The sequence below is a fragment of the Sturnus vulgaris genome, chromosome 3 (assembly GCF_052056855.1).
Source record: "Sturnus vulgaris isolate bStuVul1 chromosome 3, bStuVul1.hap1, whole genome shotgun sequence".
NCBI lineage: Eukaryota > Metazoa > Chordata > Aves > Passeriformes > Sturnidae > Sturnus > Sturnus vulgaris.
In genome coordinates this window covers 28,742,945-28,768,478 of record NC_142245.1, presented here as the reverse complement: position 1 = coordinate 28,768,478, position 25,534 = coordinate 28,742,945, and the positions used below count along the sequence as shown (strand labels likewise).

Here is a 25,534-nt window from a genome sequence, read left to right as displayed (position 1 = left end):
ATGAAGTAACCTGTGATACATAACCCTGGTTATGCTTCACCTTGTCCTTATTTTGCAAGCAGCTCCCGAGAGCCTCTCTCCTGCCTTCCAGACTCTCTAACTCACCTGGGAGTTGTCAGGATAGGGCAGGGGAAGTTGCTCTTCTTTAAAAAATAAGACTTTCAATATAGGTCTTAATTACTATATCTATTCTAATTTTTCAAACTGTTTCAGCATTGGTTTTTGACATAAACAATCTGTTTTCTGGGAACATCTAGACCTGCCCTGCCCTGCCTTTTCAATATGCATAAAAGGCAATGATGGCATAATGACATTCACAGGGATCAAAGGTCAAAACCATCTTGTTCTTCAAAAAATACTATTGCAAAGCATTGATGAGTATAGCATCTGTGTCTCAATCAAAGATCTCCTGATGTGTTTCAAACAAAAACTACCTTAAGAGAGACAGAACAGCACTACCACTGAATGATTGGGGCATTCATTGGACACAGACTCAGACTCGAGTGCCTGGGCCAGTGGGTGTTTTATTTTTTATACAAAGTGTTGCAGTTCTAGGCAGGGATACCAAGAGAACCAGTATGGATGCAGGAGTTCAGAGAAGAGTTTTTCACATCCTTGCTACGTGCCTCCAAATGCAAACCACTGGCTAGTTTGGGACTCTCCTCCTTAATTTGTAAGGAAGGTTGAGAAGATTTTGGGTTTAGTGCAGTGTAGAAGAATAATTATTTTATTTTTACATCTTAAAAGGTTATAACCAAAACCAATTATTTATCCAGTTTTAGTGCAAATACTTAGAAACAAAAAAGGGTCATAAAGTACTACAGAGTAGGATCTGTTGGTCTTTCTTCTTCTATCTCTTAATCTAAGCTTTTTGGACAAAATAGGAATAAGTTATCTGCAGATTTTGTTTATTTTGAGATTACTTTAACACTGTTTCTTGTACTTTCTGACTAAAGAGATAGGATCTGTAAATATTTTTGTAAACAAACTCTCCTAAGTAAATACACTGTCAATTGGATCGCTAATTTCTGTTTCAAGTAAGAAACTGGAAAAGGGCACTGAGGAGCCAGCAATGATTTAGCTATTGCCACTCAGAGAGGATATGCTCCTAAATCACACACGGGGAAACTAACCACATGGCTCCTACTGGCCTCTCCCTCCCATCCACAGAAGAGCTGCAGCTGAGTTACAGTTTGCCAAGGTGATAAAGAACATTAGAAACCAGCTACAGTGATGGGATAACGCTGTAAAATACTGCCATGTACTGTCTACCAGGTAACTAATGACAGACCTAGGAGGGCAATGGTTTTTGAAAGTTGCAAGGCCATAGCAAATAAAAGTGTATGTAGTGTACTAACTTTAATGTGCAGTGAATAGCAGAAGTTCTGTCCAGGAAAGAGTAGGTAATAGCAGAGATGCTGAATCAGTTCTCTGTAGCTGCGGAAGCAACTCCCTCAAATTCCCAGCAACAGCAACCTAAGTGAGAACTCATGTCTACACAGTCACAGTTGAGGGAATGACATTTACTAACACACAGCTGTTTTGCCATTTTCTTTGGAAATTTCTGTCTTTCAGATCTGACAAGCTGAGTAGAAGAGCAGTGCATATTAAAGGACACCTTGAGACAGCATGCGGATTAGGAAAGTTGACACGTGAGGGATTTTGGGTAAATGACACTGAGACCGAGTAGGGGAAAGTTAGGAGCAAAGGTGGTCTTGATGTGGGCATTGGTCAAAGTCATTGGGCATGAGTGGAATTTTCAAAATAAATGAAAGACAATTTTGAAAAGTGATCGTTATTAATGAGATTTTCACAAGACATCAGTCCCGTTCCCCCTTGTACTTGAATAACCAGTTAGCTGTCTTTGGCCTGTATCTGTGCATGATATAACACCAAAAATTACTGAACATCTACCCTTGACCAAAGAAAATGCTTTCATTGACTATTTCTCTTTGTATCACAGCAGACAATGAGCTTCATTCTCTGAGCTTTTAATTCTATTTGCTGTACTTGGATTATGCCGATGGGACATGCTAAGTTTTAACTCAGTGAGGGAGAAACCCACATATTTGTGTTCCTGCTCAAGCTACAAAGAAAGGGGGGTGCAAACTTTGCAGGGTTATGCAGCACAGTGAGGGGACCTTCCAGCCACTTGACAACCCAGGTACAGCTGGGCAGTAGCTGTCACCCAGCCATGTTCCCAATAAAACAAGACACTAGCACAGAATCTAAAAGGAAAGAAATGAGCTTTTTTTTTTTTTTTTTTTTTTTTGCAGCTCGTTCTTTTTCATAGCATCTCTACTTACATTAAATTATGTTGTTGTTATGATATGCTGCTGAATTGTTTCTGGAACATGCTGACATGCCTAGTAAAAACAGTTGTTAGAGGATTATTTTGCTCAGTGTACCTGTAAGTTTGTCATCCTATGGAGTTTGGGAAGATGTCTTAATTATATTTTTATGCCGCAGTGAAAGATAATTTCATATCCCCATTTAATTATCAATGCAGAATGTTCAGTGATAATATATTATTATGTCTGAACCTGATGTTGTGATGGCTTAAAATAGCCTCCAGGGCAGTTCAGTTGTGTGAAATAAAACTGGGACAATTCCTAAAAGCTCAAGAGGGACTGCAGATCTATTAGTTTTGGCAGCAATAAAGTAGTTGGGATAAGGATGAACTTTTTAAAAAGGGAACAATTATTTTTCCTAGTTTAATGAAAAATGAAAAAAAAAAACATGTAAGGATTAAAAAAAAAAAAAAAGGTAGATTTCCAATACTAGCAGAATTTGAAAAACAACCTGTATGTGGTATCATGAGCAGATGAGTTGAAATTTTATTTTCATATATTCTGCTCACCTGTGTAGGCATTTCAAATGAGTGTTTTTTCACCTGACTGTCTGGACGCTTAGCATCATCTGATACCTAATCATGGCCCCACCTTGTCCTAATTGCTTTTGTTTTGCTCATACTCATTTTCTTCTAATCAAGAGATAAAAAAATGGGTTTCGACATTATATAAGGTGGCAGGATTTCACTGGCTTGTAGGGACCGATGGAAAAATTCAAGTTCAAGCTCACAGAGATAAGTTTCTGCATCAACATCTATATTTAGGCATATAAAGGAGAGGTCTGTTTTTTCTAGAACATCTGCACTTTGTTACTTTGTCAACATACACGTATTTATCTGCTCTCCCAGTTCACAGTGGGTTTTCACCACCTACATTTTAAAGCACTTTTCTGTCCATCCAAGGCAAGCATCTGCTGACAGAAGTATGTAAACATATCTTTAGGGAGCTCATCTCAAAAAAAAAAAAAAAAAAAAAAAAAAAAGTTCCAGATATCACCAAAAAAGTACTAGGAGTACTAGCAGGTCCCGCCGCAGTGAAACACGAACCACAGAGTTTTCTCTCACAGCTGCGTTAGAAGAGCGCTGTAAAGAGCTCAACTCGCCGTTCCAGTTATGACATTTTTTTATTATTATTTTTAACAAACTACGAGATCGCACAGGTGCGGTGCCAGCAGGCGGAAGGGTGACTCTCGTGTGACACGGAGGCGCTCGGGGTTCATTTTCCAGCCTTTTTCCCGTGCCCGGCCCCGCCGCAGCCGCCCGAGCAGCCGGCACACGGCGGCCAGCGGGGCACGGCCGCACCCGCTCCGCGCCTGCGCCGCCGAGCCCGCCGCGCCTGCGCACTACTGGGCGCGGAGCGGCCGCGGCGGGCGAGGCGGCACATGCGCCCTGGCGGCTCCTGAAGGGGGGAGGAGGCGCGGGGAGGAGCGGTGGCCGCGTTCTCCCATTTAGCTGCGAGGGAGCGGGAGAAGCCGGGCGGCCGCCGGGGACTGCCGGAGGGGGGTGGGGGGAGCCACTGTCGCTGCGGCCGCCGCTCCCTGCTCCTCCTCCTCTGTGGAGCGCCCTCCACCCCGCCCTCTCTCCGCCCGGGACCGAGTCTGGTGGCCACAAAATGGCGGACGGGGAGCTGAACGTGGACAGCCTCATCACCCGGCTGCTGGAAGGTGAGCGGGGCGCCGCGGAGAGCCAGAGGGCACCGCCGCCGCTCTCCGCGGGAAGAGCCGGGGCTGCCGGCGCGGTGCGGGGCAATCGAGGGCAGCGCCTTTCCTTGCGCTGCCGGGCCCGGGGTGGCGGCCGGGAGCGGGCTCGGCTCGGCGCGTCCCGCTGGTGCCCCGAGCCCCGGCCCTGCAGCCCCGCGGAGGGAGGAGGAGGGGCTGGTGTGCGCGGGGGGTGCCCGCCCTGTCTGGCTGCCTTCCTATTTAATAGGAATTAAAAAAAAAAAAAAAGCCTCGTTTTTCGTCTTCCCGTCTTCACCCGGCTGCAGCTGCCTGGCTGAGGGGCGAGCTGGGGACGCCTCGCTAGCTGAGCTCCTGAGCGGCCTTTGCCCCCCCCCCCCCCGCCCCTCCGGTCGGGTTGTAGTCGCAGTCCCCCGTGTGTAAAATTACGTCTGCGAGCTGCGTTAGGTGTGGGGTTGTGTGTACGTGAGTGTCGGTGGGGGCAGAGGGATTTAGTGCGCTGACATTCCTCCGCCTGCCTACGGGGCTGTCTCCAGAAGTGGCTCTCATGGGTGGCCGATAAAGGCTGTGAAGGGTTTTCTGTGTATTAAATAAGGATTCTGCCCTTTAAACTAACGAAGAAGCTCACTTATTGCCTGCTTTTGGAGAAGCTGAGGAATTATTGCTAGCATTTTCCTTAAGTTATGTTGTGAATGTTTAGTCTTCTTGGGCCTCTTCTTCCATTAATCTTTCATTCCGCATTCAGCAAATACCTGGTATGCTGGAGATGAGATGAGAGTACTTGCATGGGTATGCACTGTTCATTTATTTGGTTGCTGTACTCCTTAGATAGTTGGATCACATTGCAGAAGGCTTATAGAAAGGAATTTATGGAGCACCTATAGTTTGGAAGTGAAACAAGTTTTGTAAGGCTGAGTTTTGTTCAGTTTTGTTACTACGAAGCAGGGGGTTTAGGGCTTTAAGGACTTCTTAGCAGCTACTATCTCATCCTTTTCGATGTGAAAATTAAGAGCAGCAAAATCAGTATTTAAAAATATATAAAGTCTTTGAACAGTTGTGCTTATGTTTGTGGTTTAAGGCATGCAGGGTAGTATAGTATGAAGAAACAAGTATCAGTTGAAGTTTCTCTTAGATCGCTAATGCAGATAAAACTCCCTTTTTATGGATGTTGTAACACAAATTAATAGGTAGGTTTTTAAGACAAAGTAAATAATAACCTAGTAAGTGTTGACATTTTAGGGCAGATTTTGGGGAGGGCATTAAGATACATGTATATTTATGGTTCTGGGGTTTTTGAGACACTTTAAATAATACATTTGAAAGATACTTATTTCACAATAATGTAGTAATTTAAATATGGATTGCTTTAAGAGGAGGGGATTCTGCAGTGTTTTGGCATGCAACTTGTTGGATTGTTCTGTTCCCTCTTAAATATTACTCTGTTTATTTTTTTTTCTGAAGACTTTTAAAATATTTGTTCCATACAGTTTGCATACACCATAAATACTTGTGTTACAACTTTGTAGCTTTTTGGGTTATGGTTCTTACCTTGTGTTTCAGCAGCCTAACTTGTGCTTTTTGTCTTCCATAGTACTTTAATCTTTAGGGATATATGTATGTACAATTTCTGAACCAAGCCTTGCTTGTAATTTTTCTTTTTCTGAGTCTGTTTTTGACTCTGAGCAGAGATTATGAAGATTTTTAAGGGGGATGGGGTGCTTTCTTTCTGCTTGTCATCTGCTTACATCAGAGGAATGCCTTGTACAACATCTCGTATCTGAAATGTAATAGGTAATTCTTACAGGTTTTATTTGGAAAAAATGACAGCAGTTAAAGGAATGCGTTGTGTGTGGATTATTTTTGCTTTCTTTTAAACATCTTTTATTTGTTGCATTGCTAGCATATAGCATTCTAAGCTGTGGTTCAAACAGCAGTGTTCAACAATGAAGGGGTTTTTTTGTTTTGCTTTTTTTTTTTTTTGTACAATTGGCAGCTCACATTCTGGAGCTCATGCTGTTGCTTAGCTGACCTGTTCTGGTGAAGTGAGTATGAATCCCTCCCCACGCTGGTTGCGCAGAAAAATTTCTGTTGACTCTTATCTCCAGTTAAATTGTTCAAAGCAAGTTGTTTGGCTCCATTACTCACACTTCAACTTTGACTTAAAAGGATAAGGAAACAAGGCTTTTGTAGAGTAAGCACAGTGAAATAAGAAAAAAGACATTTTCATTAAATGTTGTCATGCAGTATATGTTTGGCCCTTTTGGTTACTTTAAGTGAATTATATGGCTTTAAGTTTAATAACAATCTACAGTTGTGTAGCTGCTGCACGTTATTTTTCAAGGGTAGCAAATACGTATCAAAAGCCACAGCAATAGGAAACTTCACTGCTGTCACTGAGTTGCTGGGTGGTGACACCTGTTTCTAGGCTGTGATATTAACTGTCAGGAGTTATTGCTCCTACTTTAATTAGGTTGCTCTAACTGTTTTTATCCTTGTTGCTTCTGGGTTATATGACACGTTAACTTGCCTTTTGGTTGGAATTACCTACTATTATTAGATTGTATTACTTTCTTTGTGTTTGTGATTTTGGCTTCTTTTTGAGATATCAATATGAAATAGCCTACAGCTGGGAGAGTTCAAGAACATCTTCCCAGTCCTGAAGGAGTGTCCCCACATGTTTATCTTGAATGTATACTTACTCACTTCGGAGATTATTTGAGTGCTGAAAGCCAGATCGATTACCTCCTGAGTTAAATTTAGAGGTAGTTTTCATAGACTCACCTGAACCAGGGTGTAATGGATGTTGATAGTCTTCTAGGACATTAGCTTATAATTTCCATATTCTTTTGTATATACCAAGTTCTTATCCTCCATTCATTGGCTAAGTAATGAATTTAGGAATGGTAGGATCTCGTTTTGAATTGACTTTCTCTTGCGATGTGTCTAGTACTTGGCCACTAGTTAGTGATACCTTTTAAATAACTATTGTTTGGAAATGGTAGGAAGGTAAAAACTCAAGTGTATACTTAAAGTCTGAACATAGCAATGCTTTATTTTATCTCCATCTACCAGATTTAAATTGTCATTCCTGTTGCTTTACTAGAAGAATGAGGGAGATGCTGATGCTCTGACATGTGTGCCTCACTATCTTGGAGATACTTTGAGGTTTTTTTGTCTGTCATGAGTGAATCTGCAAAGATTTGCAGGTCACTTAAATACAGAATTCCATAGCTTTGCCAGAAGACTCTTAGAGTGATATGTGACCTTGAAAGTGAATAAGCCAAATTAATTGCAAGCGTGTTTCCTTCTTCTGTTGGTATGCAGAATCACAGGTCAGGCTTAGCTGTATTATGGTACACGAAGATGGTGGTCTTATTTTTGCTTCAGTGTGTGTACTTATTTCATGGTTGGTTTCTTTTTTTTTCCTTCCTACCGTCCCAGCTATGCCATCTGGTGGATAGATTTTTTTCCCAGTCTGTTCTAACTGCGGACAGCAAAGGAATATGCACACATGAGACTGCCATGAGCACATCAGATGTGGAATACAGAATCATAACATGGTATGGTTTGGAAGGAGCTTGTAAAGGTCACCTGGTCCAACCCCTCTCCAGTGAGAGGGACAGCTTCAACTAGATCAGGTTGCTCAGAGCCCTGTCCAGTGTGATCTTGAATGTTTCCAGGAATGGAGCATCCAGCACCTCTCTGGGCAACCTGTTCAGCGTTTCATCACTGTCACTGTATAAGAATTGCATCCATATAGCTAGTCTTAACCTACTTTTTTTTTTGTAAAGTATAAATCCATTTCCCTTGTCCAATTGCAGCAAGCCCTATTAAAAAGTCTGTCCCCATATTTCTTATAAGCACTATTAAGTATTGGAAGGCTGTGTTTCACGTGTCTCTGAATCCTACTCTCCAATATGAAGAGAGAAGTTTTTTCCCAATGTGATTTTTTTTTCTCTTGGGCTCTGCAGTTGAAGTTGCTACTTGTGTTTTGCCTCATCTAGGAATACCATGTATCCCTATCTGGGAAATGCCTTGAAATTTGCAACAATGCTGAGCTAAATGGGTGCACCAGCTCTACATTTAAGCCGGATACTAAGCTGATTTGAATTTAGTGGTGTGTGGAAAAGGTTGCCTGTATGTCAAAGCAAAGATACTGGAAGAGGTGTAACTTTGACTTGTAAACAGTGCTGTGTAAACAGTGTGTTAAGTAAGATTTCTGTATTTCTGTCAGGGTGTTGGGCTTCCTGCTTCTGTGCTGTCTGTTAACATTTCTGGGTATAAGGCAGCCCAGCTGGAATGAATCTGTGCTCTTTTAAGTTTATAGGTGTCTGTGTTAGTAAACACTAGGGAGTTAACCATATGGAAGAGAGAATGTACTTAGGGAAACACAGACATGGTAACCTTAGGTACAAGATGACTTTCTGTAAAGGGGTTTCATTTATATTGCTGTACAAACAAATTTTTCTTGTCTGAGCAAGACACCTTGCTTGCCTAAATTTAGCTGTCCTAATTAAAATGAACAATTAGGATTAATCTGACTGAACTTAATGTGGATCTTTTTTCTAAACAAATTTCTTTTTGGTGAGGCTGAGGGCTACTGGTTCGGGTAGTACCAATGCACCAAGGAAGCTGGGAAATACTTATCCAAGAAGAGACTTGTTGGACTACAAGTAAATATAGGGAATGGTTATTGCTCCCATGTTCAGCTAAAAGGGTGATTTTTATAATTGCATTAATGAAGCTGTTTGCATGGTGTTCTTACTGTGTCATGTGATGTCTTCTAAGAAAGCTGCAAGTTTCATTTTCTTACGATTTCAGAAGTCTTACAGGTTGTGATAAACATATAGAAATTTGAACATTACTTGACTTGTTAAGTGAAAGTTGGATTTTAAATTCTTGTGAAATAATTGAGATTTTTCCTTATTAGTTTTAAATGGTATAGAGCATCTTGGTCAAATGTGCTGTGGTCAATAACATTTCTTATTTTGTTACTGTCTTAACTAATTAATATATCCAGCCAGCCTGATGGTGTGGTATTGTGATATGGTAGAGGTGCTTGTAGTTCTAGGCTCCGTAACTGATGCTGAAAAAGAGAGGCAGTTGTAGAGAAATAAAATAGGCCTTAATGATCAGTTGCAAAACAACATAAACCATGGAGATGAATCCTCAATAAACAAGAGTTATTACCTGGCTTGGTATGACATCACTGGATAATTTGCTACTAGAAAAATAAACAAGAATAACTTTAAAAAGGAGTTGCTTGCAAAGGATTTTTTAAAAATAATCTTTAAAAAGAGGGAGAAACTAGGCAGTTTTTGGTATGTTTCTAGGAGGGTACATACTGTATTAACCAGCGAGAAGGGATAGAAGAATGAAGTTTGTTTCTGAGTTTGTACAGCAGTGCAGCTATCAGCCACTTCATCTTTAGCTTTATAAGTGCATGACGAATGGAATGGTTGGCTTGAGAAATTGCACTGAAGGCCAAGAGCCCTGCATCAGGCAGTGCGCTGGGGCTCTTTATTCTGTCGGGCTCTTCGGCCGCTTGAAGGCTCCATGGTTCAGTAACTGCTTCCTTTAGATACTTTGCAGTGCAGGTTTTACTTGAGTCATTCAGTGTCTTGCTCACTCACAGCTAAGTCACATATAAAACGAGAGAAACACTGTTCTTATTTAAGATCACTGCAACTGTAAAGTGTTAAAATTTCTCTTAAATGCTCATTAGTTACCACCAAAGGTAGGTGTGTAACTTTTTTAAAAAAAAGTAAGAAACCGCGCTGCTGAACCTTAGACTGTGGTGAGGGCAGCATTCTATATTTGGCTGTTAGTGAGTAAGATCAGATGAGTACTCTGTGAAGGGGGGGTGTATGGGGAAATCCACTCTTAACTACAGCCTGAGGTGCCTCTAAAGGTAATGAGTGTCTGGTTTAGAATTTGACGTTGAAATGAACCTTCTGTTGTGTGATTTGTCTTAGTACGTTGACTAGGACGTGTTTGTTTCACAGTACCATCTTTTCAGGGGTTTGGAGGGGGGTATTTTATGTTTGTTTTTTGGTTTTGTTTTTTTTTTATACCAAGTTTGAGAATATGCTTTTTGTGTATATATCCCATGTAACTGTATTGGTCAAGTACCAGAGACACTGATGTGCAGAAGTTGCACCCAATTTTTTGTATCATAACTTCCTTAACATCTCTACTTGGTACGTCTCAGAAGTTACTTCATAACTTTGTAATTTACCTTCACCTTCCTTGAATTTTAGGAATTTTATTAGCACTGCTTTAAGGGAAAAGAAAGTTATCCTTTGAGAAAGAAGCTGAAATTCTTTGTTTCATTAAATTTTTATGCTAGGTTAGCTTTCCAAGTAGACTAGAACAGGAATTACTGTCACTGTATAATGCAGCATTGTGAGAGGCTTCTACCTTTGGTTTTGCTGATTGCTTGAGTTTTAGGTTCTCGTGTACTTAAGCAAACAGTAAATACCAACACGGGATCTCGTCTTTCAGCATTGAATTCAGCAATTTTTGGAACCATGTATGATACGGAATGACATCAGTTTATGGAACTCCTGTGTAAGGCAGCAGGTGGTCCATGAAAAGCTAAAGGAATGGGTAGAGGTTGCATGTTTTCATGGGCTTTACTGGAGCATCCCTGAAGCAATTCTACGTAGTCATTTCTAATAAAGCCTCTTTCCATGAGTATTAATTTTGCTGAATAGTATGTATTTAAAGAATGTAAATTCAAGTTTGGGTAGAATAACACCATTTCATTGTTAGGGATTTTTTCCAATTAAACGTTTCTGCAGTCTCCTACTCTGCAGTGAATCTGTGCTTGATGTTGAATAAGCCTGCTAAAATGAGTTCACAACCAATCACTGCTCTTCAGCAAAATATTTAATATCAAGGCCATCTAGTGAAGGCAATTTTAGAAAGACTTTAAGGTTACTTGCATATAAAAGCACCGTTTTTCAGGAAAAAAAACTCTGATAGACTGATAATTCTATTTTTAGTGAGAAGTTTGGGTGATGTACCCTAGGAAAGGTAGAGGGATTTGCTGGGTACTCTGTAGAAGAGCTGTATGTTCAGCGATATGCTCTTGCTGAATTGAGCAAAGCTGTAATGGGTTCATTTACATTGTTGTTGTCCACCAGTGTAACTCGTGAATGAGAGCTATTCTAAGCTTAGTTCTGTCACAGCAGATCTGAAAATTTAAAACTTGTGTTGCTGGCTTAACTCTCTGTTTTGCTGCAAGGTAGGGAGGGAGTGGCTGTTTCTGGATGGCAGCTGAACAAGTTAAATAACAGAAAATATTCTGAGGGAGTAGAAGTTTTGCTTTTAAAATTTATAGTTGTTTTTAAAATCCAGTATAGGATTCTTGACTTAAACTCATGAAATATGTAATTTTAAAAGTACTGAGAGCAGATAACTTCAGAACATATTTCCAAAATTACTGGTTTTTTTCCCAAGTCATAGGTAATTCCACTTTAGCTTTCAAATCTGTTCTGCTCCTACTATTGACAGGCTGTTCAACATTTGCCAAATACTCCAAAGCACTTTTAAGTACCAAAAAAACCCAGTTAAATGTAGGAATTGTTAATCACCAAAGATGAAACGTCCTACAGAATGTGGGGGGAGTGTAAACTCAAGGAAATTGCTTGTGTGCAATTTGTAAAATTGCATGCTTGCAATCTTGTGTTGTAGTTTGGGGGCATTTTTTGGATCTGCTCTGGCAAAATTAATTTCAAAAGCCATAATTTCAGACATAAGTTTGGCTGGTTCTACTGTGGAAAGAAGCAGAATCAGCTCCTTATTCTTTCACTAGCCCTGTCTCAAATTCACAGGGAATGTATTCTTCAGTCTATTTAGATTACATTTTTTATTTGTTCTGTCTTTGTTCTAGGAAGAAAATATCAGTTCACTCAGGCAGTTTACTTTGTGGCTACTGTGTGGCCACATAAATGCATGTCTGCAAAAAAGAGTGAAAGGAGAGTGCTTATTAGCAGTAATGCTGACCCGATTTTTTATGATACTAGGGAGAGGTCTCTGGGTTTTGATGTTATGATAAAACTGTGAGTGTTATGTCCAGTAAACAGGACGCTACAATCTTGGAAACCAACACCAGGTAAATGCTAAGGGTAGCTGTGCATACCACAGCTGACTTAGTAATTGAAGAAACTGTTAGTGATGGCACAAAATGAGCAGCTTAGTTACTTAGAGGTACACCAGAAGCAGTGTGCCAGAAGAGGTTAAATACATTTTTTCCATTTCATGAAAGGCTAAGGAAAAAAGTGATGCAAGTGGAACTTGGAACAGCCAATTCTTGACCCACTTTTCCTTTCCAGTATTGCATTACATAATATATTACTCTGGCATGAGTTTGGAGGGATTAAAAAAAGTGTTATTTTTTGCTGAAGTTTTTCTTAGCTGCCACTGTGCAGCTCATGTCTTGGATTGCTAATTACCATTACTGAACTTCTTAAGGTTGCTTACAATGATTGTATAGATGCAGAGATTATTCTAATATAAATCAGTGTAGCTTTGGGGTGACTGTAGGATCTGTTGTGCTAAAATAAGTCTCAGTGTTCAATGTTATATTTGCTTTTTCCTTTTTATCCCATATCACTCTGCTTGAAGCTCACTGGAGGAAAGGCTTGTTCTGTCAAAACACTATGCATCGTGAGTTTGTGTATTGCAATAGGAAGTGCTGTCCCTATCGAAAGGCTAATTTATGTAAATCAAAGCTTGTTTACAGCATCTGCATTTTAGATTAAAGAGAATTAATTTTCCTTTAATGTTGATATGGTATTTCTGCCCTGGGTAACTGACAGCTCTTAAAAATGATGGTTTTCCCAGTGCTGTTAAAGGCTGTTTATGAGTACAGATTTTGCAATGTGTGAAGCTATGAGTTGAGTGGTTAGCTATAGTAATTTGTAAATGAGTCTGAAAAACATCTCTTACATCTCGATCTGGTTCTTAGAACCTCCCCTTCAATCTGTTCTTGGGGATTTGGCTTTTGAAAAACTAAATGCAGTGTTGTTTACAATCCATAGAAAGCTCAGCTGAGTCAAGGGAACTTGAACAAAATTCTAGTTTTAATGTAAGCTGCTGAAATAAGTGCTTACTCTTACTTGTGTACTTGTACCACAGCTGTGGCACATCTGTTCCGGATGACTATTTGGCAAATCTTTCAGTGTCTTTGTGAATCCAGTGAAGTGCTGAGCGTTTCAGGGTCACAGGAGCCTCTCATTTCTCAATATGTAGTACTCTTGTTGCTGATCAGGGAACTCTTGGATAAAACTGCTTTTATCTTTACTTGAGTTGATGATTATTCCTCATGAAACCCCAGGTTTTGTATTACTCCAAATGCAACTGAGCCTAAGTGTTTACTCTGGAGCTGCAGACTGTTTGGGTGGAGGGTGCCTTTGCAAAGATGTGATGGCTCAGATCTGCACCCTTCCCAAAGCATGGAAGTGACTGATCATCAGGTGTGTGCTGTCTCCTCTGCTGAGAGTGCTAGACCTGTCAGAGTTGTAGAAGTGTCTCTTAACCTGGTAAATCTGAAGTGAGGTAAAAAGTTACTTGGTTGATTTTTCTGCTGGAGACTCGCAGCATTTAGAGCTCATCTAAGAGGTGTTAGAAGTAAAGAACTATCATCAAGGCACTGACTGGCAGTTAATTATGAAGTCAGGAGCTACGTGTTCTCTGTGCCCTCCTTCTCATTAAAAAACCCATCACCACTCAAAGCATCAATCCTATAAAGCAAATGTTCTTAGTTTAAACCTCTGTATGAGTTTCAAAGGGAGCTAAAGGCTGGTAAGAAAAACATTGATTGGATCTAGATTATTTTAAGTATTATGGGTGCCCTACTTGAACTGTTATCTTAGTTTTGGTCTCAGTGCTTGGTCTGGTGCTGCTTGTGGTAACAATGTCGTATATAGTGGGCTTTCCTGGGTTTGAGTTCCAAAACTAGAGTGGATATAAAAGTGTGCAGTTCCAGTTCTTGGTTTTGATCTGTATAAAATGACATCATTCTGGTATTGCAAAACGCCATGGAAGTTAAATACAAAAGAGAATGTCATTGCTTATGATTAAAAGAAAGCACTCTCTGGAGTGGGAAGACATGACTGCAAAGCTGGTTGTGCTGTATGGTGCTTTGGTGTGACTTTGTTGCAAGCTATGGGTCTAAAATACACCAATTGTTTAATTAAACTTATAGCCATTGTAATATGAAGACTCTGCTTGTTTGTTATGGCAGTATATTGTGCCTATCAGGAGGAGTTCTGGGTCTCTGAAGGAGATCATTTTAAGCTATTGGAGCGCAAGCATTTGAAATTAAGATTATTGGAACATTGTGGTACCTTGCAGACTGGGTAGTCAAGTCCTGTGCAAAGCTGTCAAGCCTGAGTTTGTTTGGTTGTTTTTTGGGTTTTTCTTTTGTTAGCAGCGGGGCTGAAGATTTTATCTGTAAGAACATCGCTCATTTGTTTGAGATGTGATGAAATGGAAGCCTGTAGGCATGCATTGTTCACAAGTCACATTGATTGTTTCTGATGTCTGCCTTTGTATTCTTCTAATATGTAAGTGAACATCTTAATGCATTAAAAATAATAGCATAAAACGGTTGCCAAAATGCTATTTGCTTTCTCAAGTATAATTGAAATCTTAATTAGAAAGAGGCATGTGACTTACCATAAATAAATATCACCTGATATTTATTACCAGGTGATAAATATCAGCTGGTAGTGATTCAGAGTGTCACTGAAAGAAGTCCTGTATGATGCAGCCTTTTTCTTGTGAGGTTCTAATGAGCTAAGTATTTTCAGTATATTCTCAGCTTCACATAGACTAATTCCTCCTGCTCTTTTGGCACTCAAACTAGCTGTCCCAGGATCTAATCTCCTGTTTCTTCCCTGCTTTTGAAATCTGCTCTTCACTTCTGCCTTTTCACACGTTCCCATGACTGCTTCTTAACCTCCGTTTAACAAGTGTCTGGTGTTTATTAAAAATAAATATTTATAGCACAGTGTTGGTGTGGTCAGATGTGCAGTTATACTGGCGCAAGATGAGCAGAGCATTTTGAGTTTTAACACTTTGGACTGTAGTACTAGGTGACCTAGGACAAACTGTTTTTCCTCATGTCCCTTCTTCCCCATTGCACAATGTAGATAATGTTAGATGTAATACTGCTGACCTCCTCTCTATAGTAGGTTTTCTAGGAAATAAGCAGAAATAAAAGGAAAAGCGATGTTATGTTAAGTAAAAAAAAAAATGACAAGCTTACTCTTCTGTTTTGGAGAGGAAAAGCAGGTGACCTAGGAATTTGCTATGTGTGAAGAGCTAGTTTTTGCTCTTCTGTTCACAAATTTATTAGATAAACTGAAGTTGCAGCTAAAATTTTTATGAAGTAATGTCTTACTATGTATGAATTTGAAAGCATTTGGATGTGAGCTCCAAAAGCTTCATACTACCTTCCTTTATAGGTACTACCATGGTCTAATGCTGGGTGTTGCTTTCATCTAAAACAGATGGCAGGACAGGATGTTTGCCTGTTGTAGATGCTGAGAGATTCTGGCTTATTATTTTTTATTCTGAAGTTTGGTTTATGCAGAGATGCAAGACTGAACTGGATCGGCCAAAGTGACAATACATTTGTTCTATTCTGCTGTCTCATTAAAGGCACACTAAATCCTCTGACAGAGGAATTGTACAGATACTTGTAGAAAGAAGCAGCTGTGGATAAACTTGCCAGAGGATATTGGTTGGAGCGCAATGACGTGCGAATGCTTTTGATTTTATGCTAAATATATGTCTGAATACCTGACTTACAGGTTTTGTGAATTCAATTTCATTCTAATTAGTGTTTTTGGCCGTAAAGGTTTCAGTAGTTTAAGAGCCATTGTATATGGAAGTTTCATCAAACTTCCATAGTTTTTAGTGTGATATTCCTAATGTGTCAGTTTCTGTTGATTTAAACATAATCGTGTCTGTGATTTTTTTTTTTCTTTGTATTTAACTAGTGCTGTTCAACTTAAGTCCTGAAGAAGTTTACATTCTACTAATGTGGAAATGTTTTCAGATTTTCTGTTCTTGAGATTTTTCTTGTCTTTTGTGAATACTCTAGCATAAAGAAATTGTTAAATTAAACACTTCTTAAAATTGCTATTTATGGACAAAAGCACAGCTTAAATTGTTGTCTTTGGAGACCTGATTGAACAGGAATGCATACAGATGTTTAGACACAGATTACCACAGTATTAGAGATTAATTTTACAATTCATTGGACAGCATAATTCCAAGGTATTTGGTACATACGTAGAATGTGATGGTAACTTTTTGTCAAATACAAGTTTTAAATAAAGATCATCTGCATTTAGCTATTTCTTTATATCTGTATAGTAGTTACCTTCAACTGTTAAATATCTCATTTCAGTACGAGGATGTCGTCCTGGAAAGATTGTTCAGATGACCGAAGCAGAAGTTCGGGGCTTGTGCATAAAATCACGGGAAATATTTCTTAGCCAGCCTATTCTTCTGGAGCTAGAGGCACCTCTGAAAATTTGTGGTACGTAAGCTTGATATGTACATGTTTTATGTAGGTGCTTTAATCTAGTTTTGCGCTAGGGGGATTGGAAGAATACTGAGTCAGGCAAATGAGCTTGACTTGGGATTAGAGGGAGGTCTTTAAAATCTTGAATGTAGTTTTCAATTTCGATTGGATTAAGTGAAGGAAAAGCAGCTAGCACTTGGTACATTGCTGATGCTCCTCACACTATTTTGGAGCAAGTTTCCTTTGCAATAAGGGCTGCTTGTGCCCTCATCTAGTGCAAATTTTGCCACCTGTTTGTTGCTCGCACAGAGCTGGTGCTCTTCTGATCACTATTTCAGAAAGCAGTAAGCTGCTTTTAAAAGACCCACATATTGCAGTTGCTCACTTCAAAGCATGAACAAAACAAAGACCTTGTGAAATAAAACACTTGAAAAGTTGAAGACATTTTTAGTCTTTCTATTGAGAAAGTAAAACTAGATGCAGACTTAATTAGGCTTAGTTGCCATGTAACAAATTCCATGAGCTTTACAGCATGTTTTAACAAACATCAGTATTACTGTGAAACATGAATGCAACGTGTTTTTACCTCACTAAGCCTTTATAAGAAGCTAGACTTCTTCCAAATTACACTGTAACTACAAGCTTTTAAAAAAATGTTTAAGAAGTATTGTAAATACCAGATTGTAATCATCTTTCAATTTGCCTATTAACAATAGGCAACGTCTTTGAAAGCATACAATTCCTTGAATTAGATTAATTAAAGTGTCATAATATTAAAGGGGAATCAGTCTTTGTATTCGTTACTACTTACATCCTCAAACATAGATTAGCTTCTTCCTGGCAGATGCAATGTCTCCAATGTTTCTTACATTAAGAGAGGATATTACCAATTAAAAAAACCCAAACCCCAAAATAAGACAGCCAAACCCACAAACAAACCACTAATGGCCGTGTCATTTTTAAATGACTAATTGCTTGGTAGGGTGGGGAGGAAAAACCAGCCCAGCTTGCCTAATGACAAAGTTGAAGATAAAATGTAACTTTATCATGTTGTGTTTTCTTACACTTTTCACTGTAGTGTAGTCTTATTGTATTCCCAGATGAAGAAAACATGGAAACTCAAGTAGATTGTGCATAAGTCAAGATCTGCAAAGAATAATTGGTCTATTTCAAAGTTAGCTCTTCCTCATCTGCTTGGGTTAAGGCAGTTGAAAGGACTGTTAGGTGTGCAATAATAGGTGTAGCTAATGCACAGTTAAATAAGGCATTTGTTATCTTAAATCGGATTCCAAACACAGTGAAAGTACCAGGAAGTGTCAGGTGCATCTAAATTTTATATTAGAACAATTGTCAAAGCTGCATTTAGATAAAAGTGGAAGAAGGATGATTACTTTCACCAAAAGCAAAATATGCAGCTGGTACTGCTTTGAACTATTACTTTTGTGTGTTCAGGCAATGCCTGAGGAGCCATTATAGGATTGTCTTGTCTTACAATCAAGTCAGTTCAAAATAAGCTCTACATCTGAATGGCTGTGTTTTAATGTAAGATGAAAGATGCTCTTATGTAAATGTCCATTTTAAAATAGATGTGGTTTTTAATGTAAGTCTTTATATCTGGTAGACTTCGACTTGTGCTCCCATGAAGCTGTATTTTAAAACGCTAGGTGCTCTGAATGGAATGGTAAATGCCTTGGCCCTTAATAAAATTGTTTCTGTAAAATGTTTTTACCTATTAAGTGCATTTGTCCCTCTGGTGCACATATGTAACTGAAAGCAGTTACAGACAACACAATAATAACATTTTCTGTATTGTGTTTACATGGTAGTTGATTATGTTAGTTCTGAAGTCTGGATTGATAACATGCTTCTGGGAGTACTAGACTCAAAATAGAAATTATTTGTTGAGGAGTCTTCTGCTTTCTTCCAGGTTGTGACCTGGAGACTTCTAAATATCAATTAGAATACAAATCATTCTTGTTGCAATGTGTGTGAAAGAGATCTTAGCCAGTGGAGCTTCAGACTGTGACTGAAAATGGGTAGTAGATACTGGTCACCTTTATTACAAGAAAATTGGAAAGTGATTCTTCTCCCCTAATGAGTAAATAGTTACGGGAGAATGCTGCCTAAAGGAGGAAGTATTGCATTTTTCGTGGAAAATTTAAAGGAATATAATATAGCATTGTATACTTGAAGGATTGAACCAGAGAGCATACAGGTTTGGGAATCTTTTTTCTTTTTTAAGACAAAAAAGGTTGTGTGAGTTGTTTTTTCTTCTTTTGAGGCCATAGTAGCCTGTGCTCTACTGGAGGGAGGATAACTGCTGAGCAAAGTCAGGATTTTGTCACTGAACAAACAGCAATAGTGAAAATATGTTTATGTACTGCTTAGTGTACAGGACCAGGAGGTCCTGGATCTAAGTAACATACAGCCTGTGCTGAAGGCTTTTGGCATATCTGTTTTATATCCAGCCACTCTGATAATGAGTTTTCCAGTCAGCTGGAATACATTGCATGTATGCTGCAAGTTACTGTAGAACAGCTTTGGCATCTTCACCTGCATGGACAGCTCAGGGATAGTTCAGCTTTGGCTACTCTGATGTGATACACTGTGGTGGTGCAAATGCCACACAGAGCTGTTCCGTGGAAAGCCTAGTTAGTTTTAAAGCTGGCAGTGTGAAGAGTAACATGACAGGTATTTTTCCTAAGAGCAAGCTGCAGGGTTGAGTATCTTGTAAGGGATGGCAGTCTTTGAGTTCTCTGTATTGCTTCTTACATGCATCAAAGGAGGAGTTAGTCTAAATGCTGGGGGATGGGATTCTTAGCACAGCAATATTATGGGAATTGACCTTTGAAGTAAGTGTACTTTGCCAGCACAATGTTCAGTTTCTCTCCAGTCTGTTTCAATTCTTTACTGATCTATTTTTGCTGTAAATAATGTGATTTTTTTTTTTTTTTCATGACACATTTGCTTCCTGGTCATATATCTGTTCAGCTAGAGATTCTTTCTGACCTTGTTTTAATTTAAATGAGTTAAAGCTTGGTTAGACAGCTTACGCTTTATTGTGAAGACTTTTATAGCTTTTGGGTTTCAGATTGGCTTCATACCTGACATAGCAGTTCTGCAGATATGGTGAGCTATTTATATCCTGTGAGTATTTCAGCTTTATTACTAGCATGGTTCTTACCTTTGTGATGCATATTGCCAGTTTTTAAAGGTAATATTAATGCCTTTTTAATATTACTGAAGAGAAACTAATTAGCTGGCTTAAGTTCTTGACTTGTGTAAGTCTTTATGTTGTTGCACTAATCCTTGGTAAATATTCTTTTTTTTTTCAGGTGATATCCATGGTCAGTATACAGACTTGCTTCGATTATTTGAATATGGAGGATTCCCACCAGAAGCTAATTATCTTTTCCTTGGAGATTATGTAGACAGAGGCAAACAGTCTCTGGAAACAATTTGCCTATTACTGGCATATAAAATCAAGTATCCAGAAAACTTCTTTCTCCTAAGAGGAAATCACGAGTGTGCTAGCATCAATCGAATCTATGGATTTTATGATGAATGTAAGCATAACCTATTACTTTTGAAAGCCTACAACAGATTAATGCTGTGTTTTGGAAACACTTGTAGTAGTGACTCTTGTATTGCAAGGGTTTCAATGTTCTGTGAACCTGCTTTGAAACTTTCTAAAAATACTTTCCAAGCAAAGGTTAAAGTCACTCTGGAGCATTGCTATTTTTTCTTCTGCTGTCCTTGAAATGCTGTTGTAAGAGATTGAGACCTAAGTGTGCTAACAGAAATGAAACTCCATGAGGACAGTTTGCTAACCTTTTTGCTTAGGCTCTGGTATGTATTACAGGTTGGCTTTAAAAACCAGCTTTCTCTTCCTAATGTCACACAATGTTTTTGTAGGCAAGCGGAGATTTAACATTAAGCTGTGGAAGACCTTCACAGACTGTTTTAACTGTCTGCCTATTGCAGCCATTGTGGATGAGAAGATCTTCTGTTGTCATGGAGGTAAGCTAATGGCTGCTTTTAAAGGCTGTATCTAAACTGATTTTGGGTTAATGCTATACTGAATTGACTGTGGCTGTGTGTACCTGATACTTAGCTGGAGATATTTAATCTTGTGTTATCTGTAAAGGTTATGCTTTTCTGTGCACTTGTCAGTAGATGACATTCTTACCTGAAACACCTGGCCCTCTTGTGCCTGAGGGGGAAGTGCATCTGTAAGTATTCCCATTAGTGTATCCCTCTCTGAAGGTTACCTAATGCTAGAATTATTGCCTACTTTGCCGCATGACTTGTTGCTGTTACTATATATCAGTGCAGCCTTCCCTAACGTTGGCATCCTTGGCGCTGAGGAATGGCTTTCACAAGTAAACCTTGGCTCTACATCCTCGGCCTCTTTAACTGTTTCACAACACTTTGGTGGGAGGGACCTCTGACACAGAGCTTGAAGCAAGACATTTGTTAATACTGGAAGATGTTAGACATGGCTTGCATGGACTCCATAAAGCCCTTGCTGCTAGGCAGTCTACATTCTGTGGGTACCCGTCTCAGTGCTGCCCTGATGGTGTACGGAAAAAAGTGTTTGGTGTTGATTTGACCGAGGGCTGTGACTTGTCTGAGTATTGGAACTTAATTGGGCTCTCTTCTTTGTAGAACAGGCCATGTTGCCATTTTACAGGCAATGATGCTTAACAGGTCTTCAGAAGCTTGCAGTGTTAAACAGTTGACAAGAATTTCAATTACTTGTAGTGAGAGCCATCCTGCCTTTTGCAGCTGTATTTGCAAATGCCTCCATTAATAAGCAACTTAATGCCTTTCACTGAGTGATCCAGAAATGGTTTGGTAGATGTCACACCTGTGCTGCCAGTGAAATGGAAATTAGTGGAAATGAAAGCACTGCAGAAACATCTAGTTTGAACATTTCCATTTGGAATTGGAAACTGTGTGTGGCCCAGAGTTCCTGAGCAGCCTCTTCCAGATTTCATGAGATTCTGTTGATGGCTGCCATCCTGCCTTTATTAATTGCAGGTATCAATTCAAAAGCTATGCTTGTATAGAATGTGCTTTTAAAATGGTCTGGAGTATTCTTGCATCTTGTATTGGAAGCTTCTGCCTTCAGTGCCTGCTAGAATAAGCTATCAGGGTCTTACACATGACATGCTCTGAGATATTAAGTCCCTGTAAAAACATAGTTAATGCAGTGATACACTTGGGTCTGCCAGTCCCTGGGTAGCACTGCTGTGTCAAAATACCTGTTTGCTTACAGCTCATTTTTTCATCTTTTTCTCAAGCTGTGTGGTGGTGTTTACTTCTTTTTAAGGACTGGTATCTATCTTACAAGCTAGATCTCATAGTTTCAACATTGTGAAATATAAAGTCACTTCTGCACCTAGGTAGCCAAGTATCAGTGGATAAAAACCCATGTAATAAATTTGTCTGCAAAACAGCTCATGAAAGAATTACTGTTTTACTATCAACATACGTTTTTGAATTTTGTTTTTTTGGAAAACAGAGAATGAATAGTAACAAAATACTGGAGTGTTTCAGGCAAACAAATTTAGGTGAAAGATAATCAAAGCAGCTTAGCAGGTAGAACAGAACGCTATGACAAAACTGGTAGCTTTGTGCGTATGCATTTGAGACCTGAACTATGAGAAAGAAACCTCAAGAGCTATTTTTCAAGAAAAAGATTTAAAGTTGCATTGTAAGGAGGGGGGAGAGTGTGAATTTAAAGCTTTTCTATTTGACTAAACAAGAGGTTATTTTGTGCATAGTATGCTTAAAGGATCTTCTTGTGAAAATGAGTATTTACTTCATTATTCATTGCTTATGGCCCCTTAAATTGTATAGAGTTTGTCTGTAACTGAAATTATTGCCACTCTGAACTGATTTGCAGCTGTGAAACAAAGTGAAAAGATTACTAATGTGCTATGTGCTCCTAATAAGTGGAAGTGGGCATTCGGCACAGAAATAAGTTTTGCCCTTTTTCCACTCTTCTCCAGTCCTATCCAAACTGCATTCCAGATCCAATGAAGTAATGGACTGTCAGCGCCTTTTCATGATGTTACTACTCTAATAGACACTGAGGCAGCAACATAAACCATTCAACTCTGCTGGAGGTTGAAGCTAGCATGTAGATATAAGGTAGGTGCCTTTTTTACTATATTGCGCATTTTTGCATAGTTTATTTTAAAAATATTGTCCTCTGGGATATAACAAAACTTTGCAAAACCGCATAACATAGTAAAACAAAAGGCACCTAACTTCAACCCCAGTAGGCCATCTACAATAGCTTAGTATCCTGAGTCATCTCTTACCTGAACTTTTCTGGGCATCTGTTTTGAGTTATCCATCTCACAATATAACTCAAACCTACCTCTCTTGCTATCCCTGTCTCTAAATGTTCATGCTACTGAAAGGATCTTTCATTGTATCTTTTTCGTCACTTCCCTCTCTTCCCACATTCCTCATACATGTCATAATTTGTCCTTTTTTTTTTTAAGACTGTCCTCTCAACTAACTTCTGACTTTGCTCTTTATCTCATGTCATTAAAGTTTAATCCATAACTGTTCCTGACTTCTCCCTTTCTCTCTGCATTATATTCTGTATTGGTCCTCTTACCTATGACACCACTCTGTAGCTCTAATCTTTAGAGAACTTACAGGATTAGTTTCAAGTTTCTATAAACAAATTCCATATTGTAGTGTTGTATTGATGGAATACATTGGTCTTGCCACACTGGATTTAAGCTCTGAGATGGGAGTTGTGTTTCTACAGTAAAATACTGCATTTATGTTATAGTTTCAGGTTCTGGAATTCTGTTTTTCTTGTGACATTAATGACAATGAAATGGATGTTGATGTGTAACTCTACTTGATTTACGTAGTATTCAAAGATTGTACTATAAAAATTAGTACCCATCACACTTGCTTTACCAATTCCACTCAGTCAGAGTGATTCAAATCAAATTTGATGAGTCTGCCAAGAGAAATGACAATTCTTTGTTTTCCTTTAGGGGAGAGGTGGTCTTATGCTACAAAAAGAGAGAATATCTTTCTGTATATTCAGTCTCCTGCGCTTAGCTCTTGTGACAAGACAACTTAATTGTATACTTCTAGTATGCTGTAGGTTTCAGCCATCACTTTAGTGGTGGTGGCTTTACAGTGAGCTTTAGCATTCTTATTTATATCCTTCGTTTAACACTGATCATGTAGGACTTTTCTCTGTAGGTATGAATTTGAGACATTAGCCATTTCTTTTTGTGCAAGGAGAGTTAGGGAAAATACTTGGAAAAAGAAACAGTTACAAAGAAGTCTGCAAACCTGCAGATAATTCTGTAGGGTTTTGCTATTTTGCCATAATGTAAAATAGCACAAAAATGGACAGCAATGGAATTGAGACATGGTTTGTAGTAACATTTCCTTTTAAAGAATCATAGAGGGCTTTGAGTTGGAAGGAACTTTAAAAATCACCTAGTTCTGATGACTTTGTGGGCAAGGAACCTTCCAGTAAACCAGGATGCTCAGTCCCATCCAGCCTGGCCTGGCCTTGAACACTTTTGGGTGCTGAGAGCTGTAACTTCATAGAAAGTCACAAACTGGTTGTGCTTATTTCGCTCAGACTGCCCAATACAATCTCTGGGTATAGTGCTGAGTGTGTAACATATATGCAAATAGATCAGATCTGGGGAAGGGGAGGTGGTAGATTCGTCAGAGTTTAAAAGCTGATTGTCTACTTGAATTTATATTAATATTCCTGTATTGTTGTGTTTATAGACTTGATTAATTCCCACCTTAAATAGTCTGTCAGATTTCTGCCATCCTTTACAACCTCAAGGCAACAGTGTAAAAACAGCTTTAGCAAGCTGATGATGATAGAAGGCTTTTACCATAAGAGTGCTTCAAGAAGAATAATCTAAAATCTTCATACTTGAAGAAAAGTTCCTCAAGTCTGTATCAAATGCTTTGGTTCTTGTCAAATATCATTGTTCTTGTAACATATTCGTTGCCACTGTGCAAACTGATGTCGGCTGAAATTATTTTACGTGGTGAAATATGTAAAATGACCTTCCCAATGACAGCTTTCTTGTGTCCTGTTCAGAGTTCTGCACTGAGTCAAATTGATATGGTTTGTTAATACAAAATGTGTTTCATCACAAATTAGGTCTTCATGTTCTATTTCCAAATTTGCAGCTTTCTTAATTAGATACCTTGGCCTAAGTAATTTAAGACGCTTAGGACCCTTGTTTAAGGATGTGTTAAGATGCTAGAGCATCTAGCAGACTCTTTCATGTCTGTGTGCCCCAAGTAGAGGAGCTTTAGGGTGTGTAGACTGCTCAAAGGGTGGCTTTAGAATTCCATGCTTTAATTGTGGTTGCATGTTAATGGCTAAACTATTGAAAGATAGCTGTGTCTGTACTAAGTGATTTTTTTTTTTTTTTGAGTGATCAAAGTACTGTGATTTTATAATTGACTTAAGCAGCTGAGCTACAGTAGATGACAACCTCTGTGGCTAAAAGGATGGTAATGAGAACCCCTTGCTAATTTCATTTGCATTATTCTCTGTCCTTCTATCCAGCAACCTAATTGTCTTATAGCAAACTGCCTTTTGTTTATGTTGCAGTGGAAACAGTGGATGCTGTGTGCCTTTGAACCTCAAATCTTGTATTCTCTGGAACCCTTTCTGCAGGTAAAATGTGTATATGAGTCACTTGTTTTCTTGTACTTTTACAGGACTGTCTCCAGATCTCCAGTCAATGGAGCAGATCCGGAGAATTATGAGACCTACAGATGTTCCTGACACAGGTGAGTGACATGGAATTTACTGTAAATAGGTCTTAATAATGAAATGGGTTTAATCAATTTCTGTGGAAGCTGTGTAGTGACTTAACACAACCTCTGTTCACAGTACAATATTCCTTGATGCCTATATAGGATGTGAGCCTTGTT

General features: G+C 39.0%; 1 protein-coding gene across 2 annotated transcripts in view; it reads left to right on the top strand.

The window, feature by feature from the left end:
* The first annotated feature begins 3,735 nt into the window (after nucleotides 1-3,735).
* PPP1CB (protein phosphatase 1 catalytic subunit beta) overlaps nucleotides 3,736-25,534 on the top strand; it is a 28,912-nt gene continuing 7,113 nt past the window's right edge. Inside the window, exons 1-5 of one of the 2 annotated variants that reach the window (XM_014877273.2) lie at nucleotides 3,736-4,014; nucleotides 16,454-16,585; nucleotides 19,906-20,136; nucleotides 20,486-20,590; nucleotides 25,319-25,390. In XM_014877273.2, coding sequence (XP_014732759.1) covers nucleotides 3,963-4,014; nucleotides 16,454-16,585; nucleotides 19,906-20,136; nucleotides 20,486-20,590; nucleotides 25,319-25,390 — 592 coding nt within the window. In that variant the 5' untranslated portion in view covers nucleotides 3,736-3,962. Of the gene's footprint in view, nucleotides 4,015-4,796; nucleotides 4,816-16,453; nucleotides 16,586-19,905; nucleotides 20,137-20,485; nucleotides 20,591-25,318; nucleotides 25,391-25,534 lie in introns of those variants that run through there. The other variant, XM_088162818.1, reaches the window with a different exon arrangement.